At 38.8% G+C, this 18,454-nt stretch overlaps 1 protein-coding gene across 16 annotated transcripts in view; it reads right to left on the reverse strand.

Annotated features, from left to right (window-relative positions):
* EYA1 (EYA transcriptional coactivator and phosphatase 1) overlaps nt 1–18,454 on the reverse strand; it is a 439,803-nt gene that overhangs the window by 44,045 nt on the left and 377,304 nt on the right. For all 16 annotated transcript variants that reach the window (XM_064267819.1, XM_064267821.1, XM_064267820.1 and 13 more), the window contains one exon: nt 8,905–8,994. In XM_064267819.1, the coding sequence (XP_064123889.1) occupies nt 8,905–8,994 (90 nt within the window). The remainder of the gene's footprint in view (nt 1–8,904; nt 8,995–18,454) is intronic.

The raw sequence follows: 18,454 nt of genomic DNA on the forward strand, positions 1-18,454 counted from the left end.
AAGGCACTTAGTTGCTAACCAAAAGATTGTCAGCTCATGTACACCCAGAGGTGCCTTGGAAGAAAGGCCTGGCGATCTACTTTGGAAAAATCAGCCACAAAAACCCAATGGAGCACAATTCTACTCTGACATACATGGGGGTCACAGGGAGTCAGAATCAACTCAACAGCAACAGGTTTTGACGCTCTGATCTTCTCCACAAACCACCCCACATCTCTGCATTCTGTCACTGTCAAAATACTCAATACTTCCTGTCTTCACTTTTTTAACCCTCGTCCTCTCAACTCTTTCCAACGGAATTTACATTTTCACATTTTATTGAAATGGTGTTTATCAGAGTCATCAATAACCAACATTCTTGTCAAATCAACAATCACTTCTTTGTCCTCATCTACTTTGGCAGCACTTGGCACAGTAATGAAAGATTTCCACATTATCGAAATACTTTATTCTCTGGGTTTCTGTTCTCCTTTGAAAGCTCTTCCTTGGTCCTATTTCTAATTGTTAGAGTGTCCTAATGCCCCACTGAGGCCCTCTCTTCTATTTACACACTTTCCCCTACGTACAGTGGCATGGTTCTTCGCCTCCCAAAACTCTTATCTTCAGAATTTCTCTTTTCTCTGGGATCCAAACCTCTATGCTTACTTGTTTATATGTGATAGTTTGACTTGGATGTTGGAATAGGTATTTCAAACTTAGTGTGCTCAACACTGAATGCTTGAATCAAAGTCCCTCCTCCCCCCACCTCCTCAACCCAAACCAACTCATTCTCGTCTCAGAAATGTGACCACCCATCCAGTTGCTAAGGTCAAAACCTAGTGTAGTGGTCATCACTGACTCGGTTTTCCCTCTCCACCTCATCTGATCATTAGCAAATCCTGCCAGGGCTTCCACCAAAATATAGGGCAAATCTGCAGCTTCTCACTGTGTCCAGGACTGCACAACTGCAGCCCAAAGCTAATCTCCTCCCTGCCTAACTGAAACAATCTCGTAATTGGTCTCCCTGTGTCCTCTCTTGCCCCCATTCCTCATATGATAACCTGACTGATCTTTTTAAGGTACAAATACAATTCTATCACATCCATGCTGAAAACTCTCCAGTGGCTTCCCACTGCAATTAGAAAAAATATCCATCTTCTAAGTGGTTAAGTGCTACAGCTGCTAACCCAAAGTTTTGAAGTTCGAGTCCCCCAGTGGCTCCTTGGAAACTCTATGGGGAAGTGTGTCCTACAGGGTCACTATGAGTTGGAACTGACTCATCTGCAATGGTTTTTGGTTAATTATGGTCTACAGGGTGCTTCATGATCTGGACCCTGTCACTCTCCTACCCTTCACTCCGTCCTAGCCACACTGGTCATCTTGCTTGTTTTTTGAAGAAGAAAACTCAATCCCATCTCAGGGCTTTTGCAATTGCCATTCCCCTTCTGGGGTGCTACCACATTGTTGCACATTGACTTCTCTCCCACCTTCCTGTTTTCTTTGCAAACGCCATTTCCTCACAGATAAGTTCTTCCTGGTCATCTTAGCCAAGAATCATCCTGCCCCCCATGCTGTCCTGCCTCAGCCAATTATTATTTTCTTCAGAGTACTTACCACTACATGAAACTACCTTATTTACACAGCATTTATAGCCTGCTTCTCTTTTACAGTGTTAACTCCATGAGGAGAGTGGCCCTGCCTCAGTCTTGGCGGCATCCACAGCATCTATAACTGTGCCTCTCACTCAATAAATATTTACTGACTGCTGAATGAATGAATGAAACAACACAGTATAAAGACAGTAGAGAATGCTACACGCGTCTTAGTTTTGAAGCATCACAGAGAGACAGTATAACCTCATCATCCAGTTATTTTTAAATATGTCATAGATGCTAAAAATCAGGATCATACACTGCATTTTGCAGTTTGCTTTTAAAAATAATTTCCCCATTTTTATTAATATATCATAAATTTTAACATTAAGGCCACACTGTATTTTACAGCTTATTTTAAAACTTGAAATGGACCTTTATGCAGTAAATAGTTTTAATGTATTTCTAAATTTTGTTGTATAAAACACTGCATGGGAGGCAGAGTATGGGGGAATGAGCGGACTTCTGGAAAATGTCAGACTTGGGTTAGAATCTGTCACTTAATACCTTTGTGACCTTGGACTTTTTTTGGCTCCTCCATTGGAAACCCTGATGGTGTAATGGTTAAGTGCTATGGCTGCTAACCAAAAGGTTTGCGGTTCAAATCCACCAGGCGCTCCTTGGAAACTCAATGGGGTAGTTCTACTCTGTCCTATAGAGTTGCTATGAGTCGGAGTCGACTCGACAGCAATGGGTTTGGTTTGGTTTTGGTTCCATATAAAGGAGATAATAGTGCTTCTATCATTAAGATATCGGGGTACTAAATAAAATGGTGTATATAAAGCCCTTAGAACAAGTTTCCAATGAATGCTTATTATTATTACCTCATAATCGTTGTTAGGTGCCATTGAGTTGGTTCTGACTCATAGCAACCATATGCACAGCAGAAAGAAACAGCTCATGATTATCTGTTTGCAACTCTATTTTCTTAGAATAGACGATGAAAGTGGAATTACTAAGTAAAAGGGTTGTCACATCAAGGTTCTGAGGACACTGTCAAGCTGCTTTGCATAAATTTATACAAATGTATATAAAACTCTGTGCTGTGGGAGACATTACCAGGATATAGAACGTGCGGTCCTTTGTTTCCTGAATTTATCAGGAGAGATTAAACTAGTATACAAAAGCCTCTGGGCAGAGCTGAGAAAAGCTGTACCAATTTGTACCCTTACCAGCAATGTTGGCAAACGCCCATCCTATTGCACTGTAAACCATATCATTGATTTTAAATCTTTGCCAGTTTGATGACCAAGAGGCTGGACACTTAACGTTTGACCCAACCTTTCTGATTACTAGAATGAAATCTAATATTTTTATATGTTTCTGTATGCTGATCATTCGAATGCTTTCCTCTTGTAAATTGTTCTTGTCCTTTGGCTCCTTTTTCCTACTGAGCTAGTTCTTTACGTGTTTCTTCATCATTTGTAAAAACATGAATTCTTTGCTACTTTGGTTGTACATGTTTCGTTCTGTTTTGTCTTTTTAATATTATCAATGGCTTTTAAAGGTAGTATTTTTTTCTCCTTCATTATTAAAAAATGCATATACATTATAGAGAATTCAGAATATAGAGTGAAGTACAAACAAAAAAATAAAAAACTCCAAAATCCCAGATAAAAACAATGCTGAAATTCTGGAGTATCTTTCCACAGATTTTTTTTGTTCATGTTAGGCACCGTTGAGTCCTTTCCAGCTCAGAGCAACCCTGTGTAGAAGAGAGCAGAACACTGCCACATCCTGCGCCCTCCTCACAATCATTACTATGTTTGAGCCCATTGTTGCCGCCACTGTGCCCATCCATCTCGTTGAGGGTCTTCCTCTTTTTAGCTGACCCTCTACTTTACCAACGATGATGTCCTTCTCCAAGGACTGGTCCCTCCTGATAACAGGTCCAAGGTATGCAAGACAAAGTCTCGCCATCCTCGTTTCTCAGGAGCATTCTGCTTGTACTTCTTCCAGGACAGATTTTTCATTCTTCTGGCCATCTGTGGTATAGTCTATATTTTTTGTCAGACCATAATTCAAAGGCATTGATTTTTCTTCGGTCTTTCTTGATCATTGTCCAGCTTTCACAATTATGAGGTGATTGAAAATACCACGGTGTGTGTGGTTCAGGCACAATTCAGTCCTCAAAGTGACATCTTTGCTTTTCAACACTTTAAAGAGGTCTTTTGCAACAGATTGACTGCTGCTTTCATGAGTGTTGATTGTGGATCCAAGTAGAATGAAATCCTTGACAACTTTTTTCCATTTATTATGATGTTGCTTATTGGTCCTGTTGTGGGGATTTTTGTGTTCCTTATGTTGAGGTGTAATCCGTACTGGAGGCTGTGGTGTTTGATCTTCCTCAGTAAGTGCTTCAAGTCCTCTTACCTTGCAGCAAGCAATGTTGTGTCATCTGCATATCTCAGGTTGTTCACGAGTCTCTCTCCAATTCTGATGCTGTGTTGTTCTTCATAAAGTCCAGATTCTTGGATTACTTGCTCAGCATACAGCCTGAATAAGTAGGGTGAAAGGATACAACCCTGACACACACCTTTTTTTTTTTTTATTTTAAACTACGCCGTATCCCCTTTGTTCTGTTCCGACGACTGCCTCTTGGTCTTTGTACAGGTTCCACGTGAACAAAATTAAGTGTTCTGGAATTTCCATTCTTCACACTGTTACCCATAATTTGTTATGATCCACACATTTGAATGTCTTTGCATAGTCAATAAAACATAGATAAACATCCTTCTGGTATTCTTTGCTTCCAACCAAGGTCTAGCTGACATTGGCTATGATATACCTCATTCCACATCCTCTTCCGAATCTGGCCTGAATTTCTTGTAGTGCCCTGTCAATGTACTGCTGCAAGCATTTCTGAATTATCTTTAGCAAAATTTTACTTGTGTGAGATATTTCACTTATATGAGATGTTAATGTTGAATAATTTCCGCATTCCATTGGATCACCTTTCTTTGGAATAGGCACATATGTGGATCTCTTCCAGCTGGTCAGGTAGCTGTCTTCCAAATTTTTTGGCATAAATGAGTAAGTACTTCCAGCATTGCATCCATTTGTTGAACCATCTCAATTGGTATTCCATCAATTCCGAGAACTTTGTTTTTCAACGATGCCTTCAGTGCAGCTTGGACTTCTTCCTTCAGTACCATTGGTTCTTGATAACATGCTACCTCCTGAAATGGTTGAACACTGACCTATCCTTTTTGGTACAGTGACTATGTGTATTCCTTCCATCTTCTTTTTATGCTTCCTATGTCATTCGATTTTTTGCCCATAGCATCCTTCAACATTGCAACTTGAAGCCTGAAATTTTTTCTTCAGTTCTTTCAACTTGAGAAATGCTGAGCAAGTTCTTCCCTTTTGGTTTTCTAACTCCAGGTGTTTGAACATTCCATTATAATACTTTTGTCTTCTTGTGCCACCCTTTGAAATCTTCTGTTCAGTTCTTTTGCTTCATCACTTCTCCCACTTGCTTTAGCTACTTTATGTTCAAAAGCAAGTTTCAGAGTCTCTTCCAACATCTATTTTGGTGGTTTTTTTTTTTTTTTTTTAACTTTCCTGTCTTTTTAACAATCTTTTGCTTTCTTCATGTATGATGTCCTTGTACAGATTTTTTCAAGTACGGACGCTTAAAAACCAGACCTAGAATGGAACCCTACATGAGACTCAGGAAGCCCTGGAGTATTCATATTGCAATATGAAATATCAGTCTGTCTGGACTAAACAAAACAGTGGTAGAGTGAGGAAGGGGTGCCCAATGCAATTTCAAAATAACTAGTTGGTCTGTGCAACTCCTTCACATTTCTGGGTCTCAAAGAAGACAAGAGAAGGGTTCTCACTACTTCCCAGCCTAAGCCTTGCAGCTGTGAAGTAAGGCCGGAGGCCAGAGACGTGGTACCTGCTGACCCTTGAAGGCCACCACGTCAACACCACTGGTTAGAATGACAACCATAAAGTCAGTAAAATGATATTACTTAAAACCAGCGAGAAAGAGGAAATCCAACGTGAGCTCACGTTCTATTTTTAAAATGTCCATTTTAATAAAATATTTTCCTTTATCTGGAAAAATTCAGCAGAACTGACCAGTGGCAGGTTAAACTGAAACATTATCATATGCTGAAGGTTTTTCCCTACTCTATTTACAGATTGCCTTTCAATAAAAATCCAACAGAAAGACCTCTTTCTTCACTTATAGCAATGTTTTACTAAACAAGCTTGGGCGGGGGGGAACCCTCCAATTCTATATTGTCATTCACAAAAAAAAAAAAAAATGGCTTCCATATAAGCATCATCATATTGCACATGGAGGCCTTTTTGTAAAACGATAGGAAGGATGTTAGTCAGACTAGGAAAGCCAGCAGGGCACTAGGGAACTAAAGTCTAAGCCCTCCTCTGATGTGAGAAAATATTTCCCATGATAATTAGGTTTCCCTGTCACTCATATTCCTAACATGTCATTTTTAATGGTAGGGAAAAACAAAATTTCTCATTTTAATTTTTTTTTTCCTGGAGTAACAACAGAATTAATTTAAATAGTCACTGAGTGAAATGACAAGGCTTTTAAAACTAAACATGGTTAATTTTATAAATTTCCTGTAGTTTGATTAGAATATTTCTAAATTGCTTCAAAAATCATATTCTAAATTTCCTAAATCAGATCCTAATATCCACATTAAACATAAGCTTTGATAATATAACAAATGTTATGGGAAGCCCCTTCACAAAGTGTATTTCATTATTCAGAATCTCTCATATGCCAAAGCTGTGAACTAACCAAATAGTACAGAGGAGAAGGCAAAGTTAAGATTTTAGAAGAAAAGAGGCCAACTGTAAACAATTAGATTTGAAAAATCACACTTCATGATAACCAACAGCTTGTTAATCTTAAAATTACTTGTACCACAAACCTTAAAGAGCTAAAAACATGTAATTTAAATATATTAAAATATTCATGTCCCCTACCACAGCACATTGCTAACTGGAGTGTGAAATCAGGCATTACCACATCATTTCTGCCTGGTGAGATAATTTTGGTTTTTTGAAGAGCATTATGCCAAAACATTTATTTTGCCAGGAAATAATTTCACTTATTTTGAAAGAAACTAATACTTACAATGACCAGTCCCAGGTTTGTTGAAAAAATGAAAGACTGATGTAAACATAAGGGCCACTTTATTTTTTAAATGTTGCCTGAATCTAGAACAAGTAAATACTTTCTAAAGATAAAACAGATGCTAAAAATTCTGCTTTTGTAGATCCCTTTATGTTATTCTCAAGTAAAATAATTTAAACTCAACTTTTGTAAAGTTACATGCTTAAATATTTTTTCACCACTGTTTTATATATCTGGTTGCATTAGTCATTCATTCTCTTTTCTACGTTACCTCTTCTAAGAAATAGTCCTAGCACAGACAAGTCCAAGAATAGAATCTGATATTTCAATAACTGAGTAAACTGCTAGTTAATTATTTTTTCATTTGTGCTTATGGACAAAAATGACATCGCTAAACTAAAACTGTGAATGATATACTTTCAGCATATTTCTTAGGGTGCTATCTCAGACAGTGTCTAGGTACACTTCAGTGTGAATAACGTCAGGAAAGAAATAAAAATCTAGCTATGTTACAACCACACTGATTTTGGAAATTTTGGGGGTCTATATAAAAAAAAAAAATTTCTTTTTACCATGTTATTACTCTGCCTAGCTCCTCACTCTTCACCACATAGTGTTGGCACTGTAGAGACAAGCTCCGGCATTTTTAAGAAGGTAGAATTTAAAAGCGATAGCAAATTACTGCTAATTTCTTCTTGATGGGTGCTATTAACACCCATTAACATCAATAAGAGTAACAAAGTCGTATCCAGGACAAAATATCGGCTTTGTGTGTATCATTAGAAACAAATGGAAACTCAGTAAAGGAATTTTAACAAACTAGTAAAATATGGAATTTTTTGTGCTGCTCCCTTATAAAGTGAAACACAGCCATAAATCAGAAACAGCTCTTGAAAATAAGTATGATTATTAAACTTCTAAAAGTAATTCTGAACTTGTCACTCACTTGTAATACTTCTGTCTTAAAAAACGGTAATATATGTACCTTTCTTTAGGAAAGCAAACTCTTTAAAATGCAAAAAAAAAAAAAAAAAAATGTGTTTTACCTTGAGTGTAAAAATAAATACTTCACTGAGGAATGGGAGAGAAAAAAAAAAAAAAAGCACATTTAAATAATTTTATTGCACTGTAAGTTGCCAATTCGTCTGTGAGTAGTTTCATTGCAGATGAAAAGAAATCAAAATATAGGACAGATGTTAAACAAACCGCCTTTAAGTTCTGTCACACACTGGCATTTTTCAAATGATTTTGGTTCATCTATTAAATAAGGTGCATTTCGCTTGATTTTGAAAAGGGAAACATCAGGAAATATTTAAAGGCCAATTGCTGCCAATTAACTTTGATCAGTAAAAGTTCTATTTGAATCTTTCAGATTCTTCTGTCTGAAATAATATACATTTATAAATCCAGCAAAACAACAACTTGATGATTAATGCCTGTTGGCAGCCCTGCCACAAGCTTGCTGAATGGTGGGATTTAAATAAACAACTGTCTCTATTAAGAAAGAAGTGAAATGCAGTTATAGTCATGTTTTTTCATAATGGAAATATGAAAAACAGTATTCTTTGTTTTGAAGAATGCTGCTAACAAAGATCAGCATGTTTGTCAGTACCCATAATATTTAGCTAGCCATCTTACAAAAGTTTCCCTCCAAATCATAATGGACAAATAATATCATCTGCAGTTTGACATCAGATATCTTGGCAGCCCGAAGAGCCTGACTAAAATATCGTCTAACCAACTGGACCATTCAGTAAGAAAAGCAGTTGACCTAATATATTGAGAGTCTGACACAGCATATATATATAAAAAAAAAGCATATATAAGTATCATAATTTCTGATGACACAGCTTGATACTAACTGATAAATCTGTAGCTTCTGATAATCAACAAAGTTTAAAATTTAATATTCCTGTTATTAAACTTTAATCCTTACCAATGGTTAGATGGCATCTAACTTTGAAATACAACAGCCGAAGTAAAATAAAATAGAGCAATACCATGAAGGCAATACACATTGCCATAAAATTACTAATTATGCTATCCCATCATTTCGATTATCTAATTATATATTTAAAAATAATATTCATTATTTTATGATCATCTATTTTCAAACATGAAACGTAACAAACACGAAAGACAACTAGAACTTACTTCTAAGTCATTAAAAAATAGATGTGTGTCTGCCAAGTTGAAAATCATTTCTTCCATTCGCAGTCCAAGGGAAACTGAAGTAGGTGGATCCTAAAAGAAGAATTTTAAAGTCAAGAAAATGTACATGTGACGTTACATGAATACGGTGTCACATTAAGAGGGAGTCAGCATCAGGAAAGGCTGAAAGCAAGAGGTAATTGTGACACCTGGATTTCAACTCCTTTCGATGAGCATGATTTATTTTGTGGATATTTTAGCAACTTATTATTTTTTTTTAAGTCAAATGCCCCAAATGTTGCTGGCCCTTTGCATAATGAAGAAATAAGTTGTTGATTATAATATTGCAAAAAATTAAAAATCTAGGGTCACTTAGTCTTATAAACTAAAACCAAACCAGCTACCATCGAGTTGATTCTGACTCACAGAGACCCTAGGGGACAGTTTAGAACTGCCCCATAGGGTTTCCAAACTGTAGATTTTTACAGAAGCTGACTGCCACATCTTTCTCCCACATCTTGCTCTTCGGTAAGCAGCGAGTACTTTATTCACTGTGCTACCAGGTCTTCTCTAGTCATACAAAGTAGAGGTAATTCAGCTTTATACACCTATTTTAGGAGCAAATAATTCAGTGAATCAGGAAACCATTGGTGTTTCTATTACACCACAGCCATTAAGAGTGTCCAAATGAATTACCACAAATATCAGAAAATAGATACAATGTAGATTAATTTCAGAAGGGTAGTAAATAGTAATTTTAGTCCAGATGACAACTCTCTATTGTTGTCTGTATTTTATTCAAACTGCCTGCCAATTGTGAGTATACTCAAAGTAGAAAGTGATGGCCATTTGGACCACTCGGTACCATGTCCAGCTCAGAGAGCTGATCTTGACATTCATGTGATACCACCTAATCATCAAATAGCCGGTATTATACAGAGAGGGAGTGCAGTGCATTCTGAGAGATACACTGTAATGTAAGAGTCAAATACTGTTGGTGATACCCAGAGTATACCCTGACCAGACGGGTTGCCATGTGAGGGCTTAATTTCTGTAGTTACAATTTCCTTGATTAAATGATGATACAGCTAGAGCCTGTATTTATTCCACAGATTTACTGTAATAATAAAATAGTATATTAGAAGATGGTCTTTGGAATAATTTAAAATACCATATAAAATTCGGTATCGTTATTAGAACGTCAATAAAACCTTCAAAAATTAATTTATATCCCTCTATACTTTCTTTTTCTATGGAAATATTTGTCTTCTCTACTAATCATCTCCAACCATGAACATTACTAAGAGAGCAACACTATAAAGGAATCCCTGAGTGGTACGAATGGTTAACATGCTTGGCTACTTATCTAAGAGTTGTTGGTCTGAATTCACCCAGAGGTATCTTAGAAGAAAGACCTGGTGATTTACTTCTGAAAAATCAGCCACTGAAAACCCTATAGAGCCTAGTTCCACTCTGACACACGAGGTCCCCATGAGTTGGAATCAACTTGATGGCAACTGGTTTTTAACACTATAAAGGTTGCAAATATCTGCATGTTCCCTGAATTTGTCTCAGTGCCAGGAGATGTTATCAAGACAAGGGTTGTGTTGGGCTGACTGACTGCTCATCACTAGTATCAAAGCCTCGAAGTATTGGGAGATGCCAGTAAGATTCTCACTATCCAATACTGCCCAGTCTAAACCTGTATTGTGTTCTGAATGCACTACCTTCGTTACAAAGACTCGTCTTTGTACAAGTATCTTATACTTACACTTTGTACAAAGGATCTTATACCTCCTAATCTCCATTCAGCTAAAGTCTATCACACCCTTGAATATCTACCTCCAGTTCCATCTCTTCATGCTCTTTGGGAAGTAGCAAGAAGTGGTAGAAGAAGAGCTCTAGACTTGGAAACCAGGACCTTCCCTTGCCCTCACACTTTAGTCTCCTTATTTAACCTCTCCCAGCCTCAGTTTTCTCATGGAATAAATCAGACAGCCAGATGGCAAACATATTATTCTCACATCAAAAAAAGAAAATCCAAATCCACTGAGTCGATTCCAGCTCACAGCAACCCTATAGGAAAGAGTAAAACTCATAGGGTTTCCAAGGCGCAACTGGTGGATTCGAGCTGCCGACCTTTTGGTTATCAGCCGTAGTGCTTAACCACTGAGACACCATGCTCCTTATTCTCACACGGAATAACAAATAAATTTGTCTCTCAATTAGCCACGATGAGTTTACAAATGAGTGAAAAAAAACTCCTTTTTATTTTTGGTTTTATAAGAAATTGCTGCTCACAAGGATTCTAAGTATCAGTAAGTATGCTGGAAAAAGCAAATCCTCAGATGTACCTAACAGCAGAATTAACCAGCAGGACAAGTTCAAACAGCTGTTTCTAAAACAAAACACCTGACTAAGGTGTTTAGTCCCTCTAGTTCAGGCCAATAAAAATACACTGACTTGTCTCATAACTATGTCAATGAATCTTTTTATGTGGCAAGGGTGAAGAGACTCACCACATTTATTTAATTGCCAATTCTGGACTTTATGTGCCATGGTATTGTTACTTCTGGAAAAGTATTATTTCTTCTTGATACAGTTGCTTATTTATATGGCCATCAAAAGAATTACTCTCTTGTTTGTTAATATATAGCGTACTTTGACTTTTCTTCATAAATTACAGTAACGACTTGCTTGTTGGAATACTAATAAATTTTAAAGGCTTGTTCAATCTTCTGGTCAAATACAACACAGATGTTGGCCTTATTTACCTTTTAATGTTATTTTCTTTTGTTATTAGCTGTCATTGCTTAAAAGTTTTTATACCTGCCACTCCATGGTATTGTTTGCTACATCAAAAGAACAGTCTGAGAGTTAACTCAAATGAAGGAATTTTAGAATAGGAAGGGACTCTTCTCTAAAGCAGTGTTTTTCAAACATTTTTTAAACCCTAGCCCACAGTAAAAAAAATACATTTTTACACCATGACCTATTAATATCTTTCTCTCTCTCACACACACACACCCTGAACTGGAAGTTTCTCAAAACAAGTGCACTCTGGTATTTTCCATTTCATAACCTTCCAACGTGTCAGCAGCTACAGTTTGAAAAGCAGTGCTCTAGAGGCCATCTGGAGGGCAGTGGCAGTTCAGTGGCAGAATACTTGCCTTCCATGCGGAAGACCCAGGTTCAATTCCCAACCAACGCACCTCACATGCCACTACCACCCATCAGTCAGTGGAGGCCTGCATGTTGCCATGATGCTGAACAGGTTTCAGGGGAGCTTTCCGGCTAAGATGGACTAGGAAGAAAGGCCCAGTGATGTACCTCCAAAAATCAGCAAAGGAAAACCGTATGGATCACAATGGTCTGATCTGCGACCAATCACGGGAATGGCGCAAGACCTGGCAGCATTTGGTTCCGTTTTGCATGAGGTGGCAACAAGTTGGGGGCCGACTTCATGGCAGCTAACAACAACAACGAGAGGCATCTTTTGATGTAAGATGCTGAACACTGAGTGCCCAAGGTGTTGCAATCTGCTCGTGGAACAGCGCTCTAACCCTCAGTATTTTACTAAGAAGAAAACAGCAAAAGGGCAGATAGATTATCTGAGGCCACAGATTTGCTTACACATTGTAGCAACTGAAGTTCTCATATAGAGGTTAGATTTTATTTTCCGGTGCTGTTGCAATAGTCTTTCAATACCTTTTTTAAATTTTATTGTTGTTGAGAATATACACAACAAAGCATACACCAATTCAACAGTTTCTACAAGTACCATTTAGCGACCTGGATTACATTCTTTGAGCTGTGTAACCATTCTCATCCTCCTTTTCTGAGCTGTTCCTCCCCCATTAACATAAATTCACTGCCCCCTAAGGTTCCTATCTAATCATTTGAGTTGCTGTTGTCAATTTGATCCCATATAAATAGTTCTTAAAAAAGTACAATGCTCAAGGCAGACTTTTTTTTTTTTTAACTAAGCTAAACTATTATTCAGTTTTAAGAAGATTTTAGAGGATATGTTTAGTTTAAGGTTTAAAGATTACCTCAGGGCAAGAGCTTCAGGGTTTCATCCAACCTTCATGGCTCCAGAAAGTCCCTGAGAATTTACAATTCTGTCCTGCATTTTCCCCCTTTTGATCAGGATTCTTCTGTGGAATGTTCGGTAGTGGTAGCTGGGCACCATCTAGTTCTTCTGGTCTCACGGCAAATGAGGCAGTTGTTCATGGAGGCAATCAGCCTCACATTCCATATCCTCCTCCTATTCCTAACTCTGTATCTTTGTTGCTCCAGGTGAACAGAGACCAGTTGTTGTCGGATAGCCCTGGATGGCTGCCTGCAAGCTTCTAAAACTCCAGACACTAAGCATCATACTAGGAGGTAGAACAGAAGCACTAACCATGTCATTGGGCCAATTAACTGGGATGTCCCATGAAACCATGACCCTAAACATCCAAACGAAGAATCCATATCCCATGAGGTTTTTGGTCGTACATAAGCAACCTCAGCAGCTATTTTTTTTTTCTTTCAATACCTTTTAAAATTTTAAGACATGTCTCAGTCGAATGTGACAAAAGCCTATATTGAACAGCTAATAAATACATTGTAGTTTGATGGTTTATTCTGGCATATTTAGAGGAAGAAAAACAAATAAACAAATGTTTAGACTGAAACAGAAACTTCAGAATCACCATGTCTTTAGCTTAATCTTTTCCTGTGCTTTACAATACCAAATTGAAATGAAATAATTGCTTTTAAAACACCATTGTTAATCGCTTTTGAAGAATTATTTAGAGCTTTGCCCCATTTCAAAGTAACACCTCATTTTAAATAAACCTCGTTACCAAATGTTTCCATTCTTTTCCGGATTTGACCCCTCTGTGGCATCTGCTATCTATTCTCTTCTTGACATTTCTCCTCCCCTTGTGTCTGTGACATCATCAACTTTTTCTGGGCTTCTTCTTAAAATCTGATTGTCCATCGTCTATCTACTCCTTAAATAGTGTTGGTCCTTCAGGCTCTGTTTTCATCCATTCCTTTCTATATTCAGGCTGTCTTGAAGACTCTAACACACTCATGGATTCAGCCGCCACCTCACCCCCCTTTTATTAGATCTTTGGCCCAGTTCATAATTGTAGATTCATACGTCAATCAATTTCCAATTTCCAATTGATTGTCCCATAGAACACCTGAAACTCAGTGTGTTGCAAGTTGATTCATCATGTTTTCCCTGGAAATCTATTGTATTCCTCCTTTAGGAGAATGGCACCCTAGTACCCCAAATGCTGGTGTTCTCCCAAACGACCTCTCTTTACCCTCATATTAAATCAATTACTAAATCCTACCACTTGGACTTGACTTTTATGCCTTCCTTGTCCTCACTGCCCTTGATATTCCCCCCCCCCCCCCCGCCCTGCCTCTTGTCTCTTCTGTGGATATCTGCAAATTTCTCCTTCCCTGAGCTCTCTGCTCCATGCTCAGGAGCTCTCTAATCCCATTCCATTCTCCCATCTCTTTTAGGAAAACTCCGAACACTTCAACAAGCACAAAACACCTATAAATTCCTAACCATGTGGCCTATTTGTGGTTTTTCAAAGTATGTTTTTGGTCACAGAATTCTTCTTACTTCACTATATCTTCATGTGACAGAAATGTTAAAAAAGAAAATTCTAGACAAGAGCAGCACACAGAAATGCTGAATGTTACTAAATACAGCCTCTAAAGAGACTGATGGCTGTCAGCCTTTGATTCACACGGTGGGTATCTATAGTCCAGTTTGCAGTGCACAACAAAGGGTCATCTATAAACACATGTGGGTGCTGGAGCATCTGAGGACTTGAAATTGGCCTCTCGTTGCCCTGTTTTGCTTCTTAGATGAGCTAGGGGGATTCGATAAACTCTCGGCATCGTTAAAAACGCACTTTTTACGAAGTACAGTATGTAGCAATCCAGAAAGCTACCAAGATTCAACCACAGAGGAAGGCGCTGTGGCTTCCTGCAGGGCTGCACGTTTTGCTTCTGCACTTCAGCCTAGGACTTCTATCAGGAGGACAAGCCATGAAGCTTCCTTGGACACAGAGCTTACGACGCAGCCATCTGGTTCATCTCTTGACTGAACTAAGCCTAATGCTAGGCCCAACACAAGGCATTAGCCAGGGGCAATCTTTTGCTACATGTCACAGAAATTGAAGGATTTTCTTCTAAAATGATTGTACTTATTGTCTGTAGGCAAAGAGCTCCTGCATACAAGTTACCAACCCATTGAGGTCATGTCAATTATGAATCATGTGACCCCATATATGCCAGAGTAGAATGTGATCCAGAGGGTTGTCAACGCTTGATTTCTCAGAAGGGCTTTCTTCAGAGGTGCCTCTTGTTGTTAGGTGCCACTGAGTCGGTTCTGACTCATAGTGACCCTTGTACAATAGAACGAAGCACTGCCCGGTCCTGTGCCATTCTCACAATCATTGCTACACTTGAGCCCATTGTTGCAGCCACTGTGTCAATCCATCTCGTTGAAGGTCTTCCTCTTTTTCGCTGACCCTCCACTTTACCAAGCATGATGTGCTTCTCCAGGGACTGATCCCTCCTGATAACATGTCCAAAGTAAGTGGAACATAGTCTCGCCGTCCTTGCTTCTAAGGAGCCTTCTGGGTGGATTCAAATGCCCAACCTTTCAGTTAGCAGCTGAGTGCTTAACTGTTTACACCACCTAAGGACTCCACGCAGGTTAGAGGGGCATGAAGTGTATCCTCTCATGATGGTCCTGCCGTGAGCTTTGTAGCCATATAGCCTAGGTAGGAATTCTAACTTTGCCATGCATGAGTTGTATATGTGACAGTGACTAAGTTACTTAACCTCTGGGCCTCAAGTCCCTTATCGGTAAAATGGGGAAATGGGTTTGATTTTAAAGATTAAATATTTAAAATCCTGAACATAAAAAACAAAACAACCCAGAGTTCTGAACATAGTGCCTGACAAACAGTAAGGAGCTGTCGCTGTTACTGCCACTCTCATTATTGCTCTTCTCCTCCTCATTTTTCTTTTCCTCCTCCTCCTCCTCACTATTATTTTTACCATTTATTGCTACAACAACAGCTGTAGGTCAGTCCAGACACAGGACTCCATGCTCCGGCTACAAAAATAGACATTAACTTTCTGCGTTCAAATTAGATGTGCATTTCAGGCTCTTTAAGGATAAGAGCCATTCTCTTAATACCCAGGAGGATGGAGTAAGGGATTACTGCTGCAGTTGACACTCACCACTCTGCAGCACCACCCTTGAGGAGTCACGAGTACAAAAGAGAATTAGACTCTACTTATTACATCAAGGCACTCTCTCCAGGATTCTTCACATGGTTCCTCATGCCATTATTTTTGAGCGGGCCATGTTTTTAAGAGCCCATTCATCACTAACTGATGAGGACTAAAAGCTGATTTCGGTGGAAGCTGAACTGGGAACTTGCACTGTGAACACTGGTTCTCCCAGAAGGTACTAATAAAGCTTCTTGGTAATGAAGAGGACCACCAGACATGAAGGAAGAGAGAAAAGGGGTATTTAATTTTATCGACTGGACAGCTAAAGCAAACCATGTCAGAGTTGTTTAGTGATCCTAGCCAAAACAAACGGGAGTCCTGGTGGTGCAGTGGTTAAGAGCTATGGCTGCTAACCTAACGCTTGGCAGTTCGAATCCACCAGCCACTCCTTGGAAACCCTATGGTGCAGTTCTACTCTGTCTACAGGGTCAGTATGAGTCAGAATAGACTTGACGGCACTAGGTTGGTTGGTTTGTTGGTGAGCCAGAGCAAAGCCAGGAGAGAGGACTGCAATGTAAAGTTTATAGTGATTTTAAAGAACAACACATAAAGTATCCAAGCATTCTAATTTACTAAGAGCACTGCATAAGAATATATAATTTTCCTGTAAATTCAGCAAGTTTGTCTGCTTCACGAAACACCTTTTACACTCTCATCTGCTTACAGCCAGCTAAGCCAGAGCCTTATCATGTCCTCTTGGTACCATCAAGGACTCTTCACCATAGATCATCCCTCTCCCTGTGACGTCAAGGTTGCAGGTTCATTCCCTGTATGGGCCACCACCACCACCCGTCTGTCAGTTTGTTGTACTGTGGTGACTTGTGTGTTTCTATGATGCTGGCATCTGTGCCACCAGAATTTCAAATACCAGTAGGGTCACCATGTGGATGGGTTTCAGAGGTGCTTCCAGACTAAGACAGAATAGGAAGAAAGGCCTGGCAATCTACTTCCAAAAATCAACAATGAAAACCCTATAGATCACAAGAGAATACTGTCTGATACGGTGCCAGAAGATGAGCCCTCTAGATTGGAAGATACTCAAAATGCACAGTGACCACAACAATGTATACTGATTGTGGCGATGGCTCAGGGCAGGGCAGCTTCATTCTGTTGTACGTGGATGGGGTCGTCACGAGTCAGAGCCAACTAGTCAACAACTGGTGACAGCTCCCTGCAGTGCCGGCCAGCCCCATCAAATTTGTTCTGTGTTCCTTAGTCTCAGTCACCAGCAGCCAGAGTGTGTATCACCACATTGTACAGAGGCTGAAGAGCCCCACGATTCACTTATAGACACATTCGCATGTTTCCTGCTTGCTCTTGCTGCTTGTCTTTTACCAGTTACCTGTCTGTGATTTCCTATTCCTGAAGCCCGCTACCTGCCCACCATCATTTTCACACATTACTGTCAGGAAATATTTAAAGATGCTAAAAAAAAAGGAACCATGCTAGTCTCATGTAAATCCCACAGTTCTGCCTGCTAGGAAAGGGTAGTTATCCACTGAACAGAACGATCACGAAGAGCCAAGAAAATACTGTAACACCCCTCTCTCCCTAGCGTTAAATGGCAATTTAGTGACAAACATCAACACCCTACATAAGGGAGGGCGTTTCAAATATGATTTTATTAACCCAGTTTCATTTACTTTCTCAAAAATTCTACTTTTGGCACAGAGTGTCCATGATCCTTTGAGCCTCGAGGAAAACCTATTTATCTCTTGTGGGTTTTTGGAATGTGATCCAGAATGCTTTTCTGGGTATAAAAACAAAGTACCTTCTCCTTTCTCTAGAAACCTTAGAGCTAACCTATTCATCAAACCATGAAAACATCTCTACCTTTTATGTAACTATGTTTTAAAAGATACAGTCCAAGATTTTTAGTTTTGATTTAACAATGCCACAACTGCCAAATAGTCCATTAGATCTTGTGTAGTATAAAAAGAATGAATTATGGTCATTTCAGTTTTACTCTGAGAACCAAAAGAGCAACTAAAAATAGCACTAAACTGTTAATGAGGAAGCAGTTTCTCCTTATTGCTTAGATATATCAGTAAAGTGTTAAAAGAAAAACTGTTCCTATTTTTAATGTAGGTCTGGTTCCTTGTTACACACTCTTGCACATTTTTCCTTTTTACTCTTCTTTTACCATCAAATTTTTCCAAACTGAAAAGCCGAAAACGTAACAATAAGATAAAGAAAATGTTTACAACAATATAAATGTGCTTAATTTAAA

The sequence above is a fragment of the Loxodonta africana genome, chromosome 14 (assembly GCF_030014295.1).
Source record: "Loxodonta africana isolate mLoxAfr1 chromosome 14, mLoxAfr1.hap2, whole genome shotgun sequence".
Taxonomy (NCBI): Eukaryota; Metazoa; Chordata; class Mammalia; order Proboscidea; family Elephantidae; genus Loxodonta; species Loxodonta africana.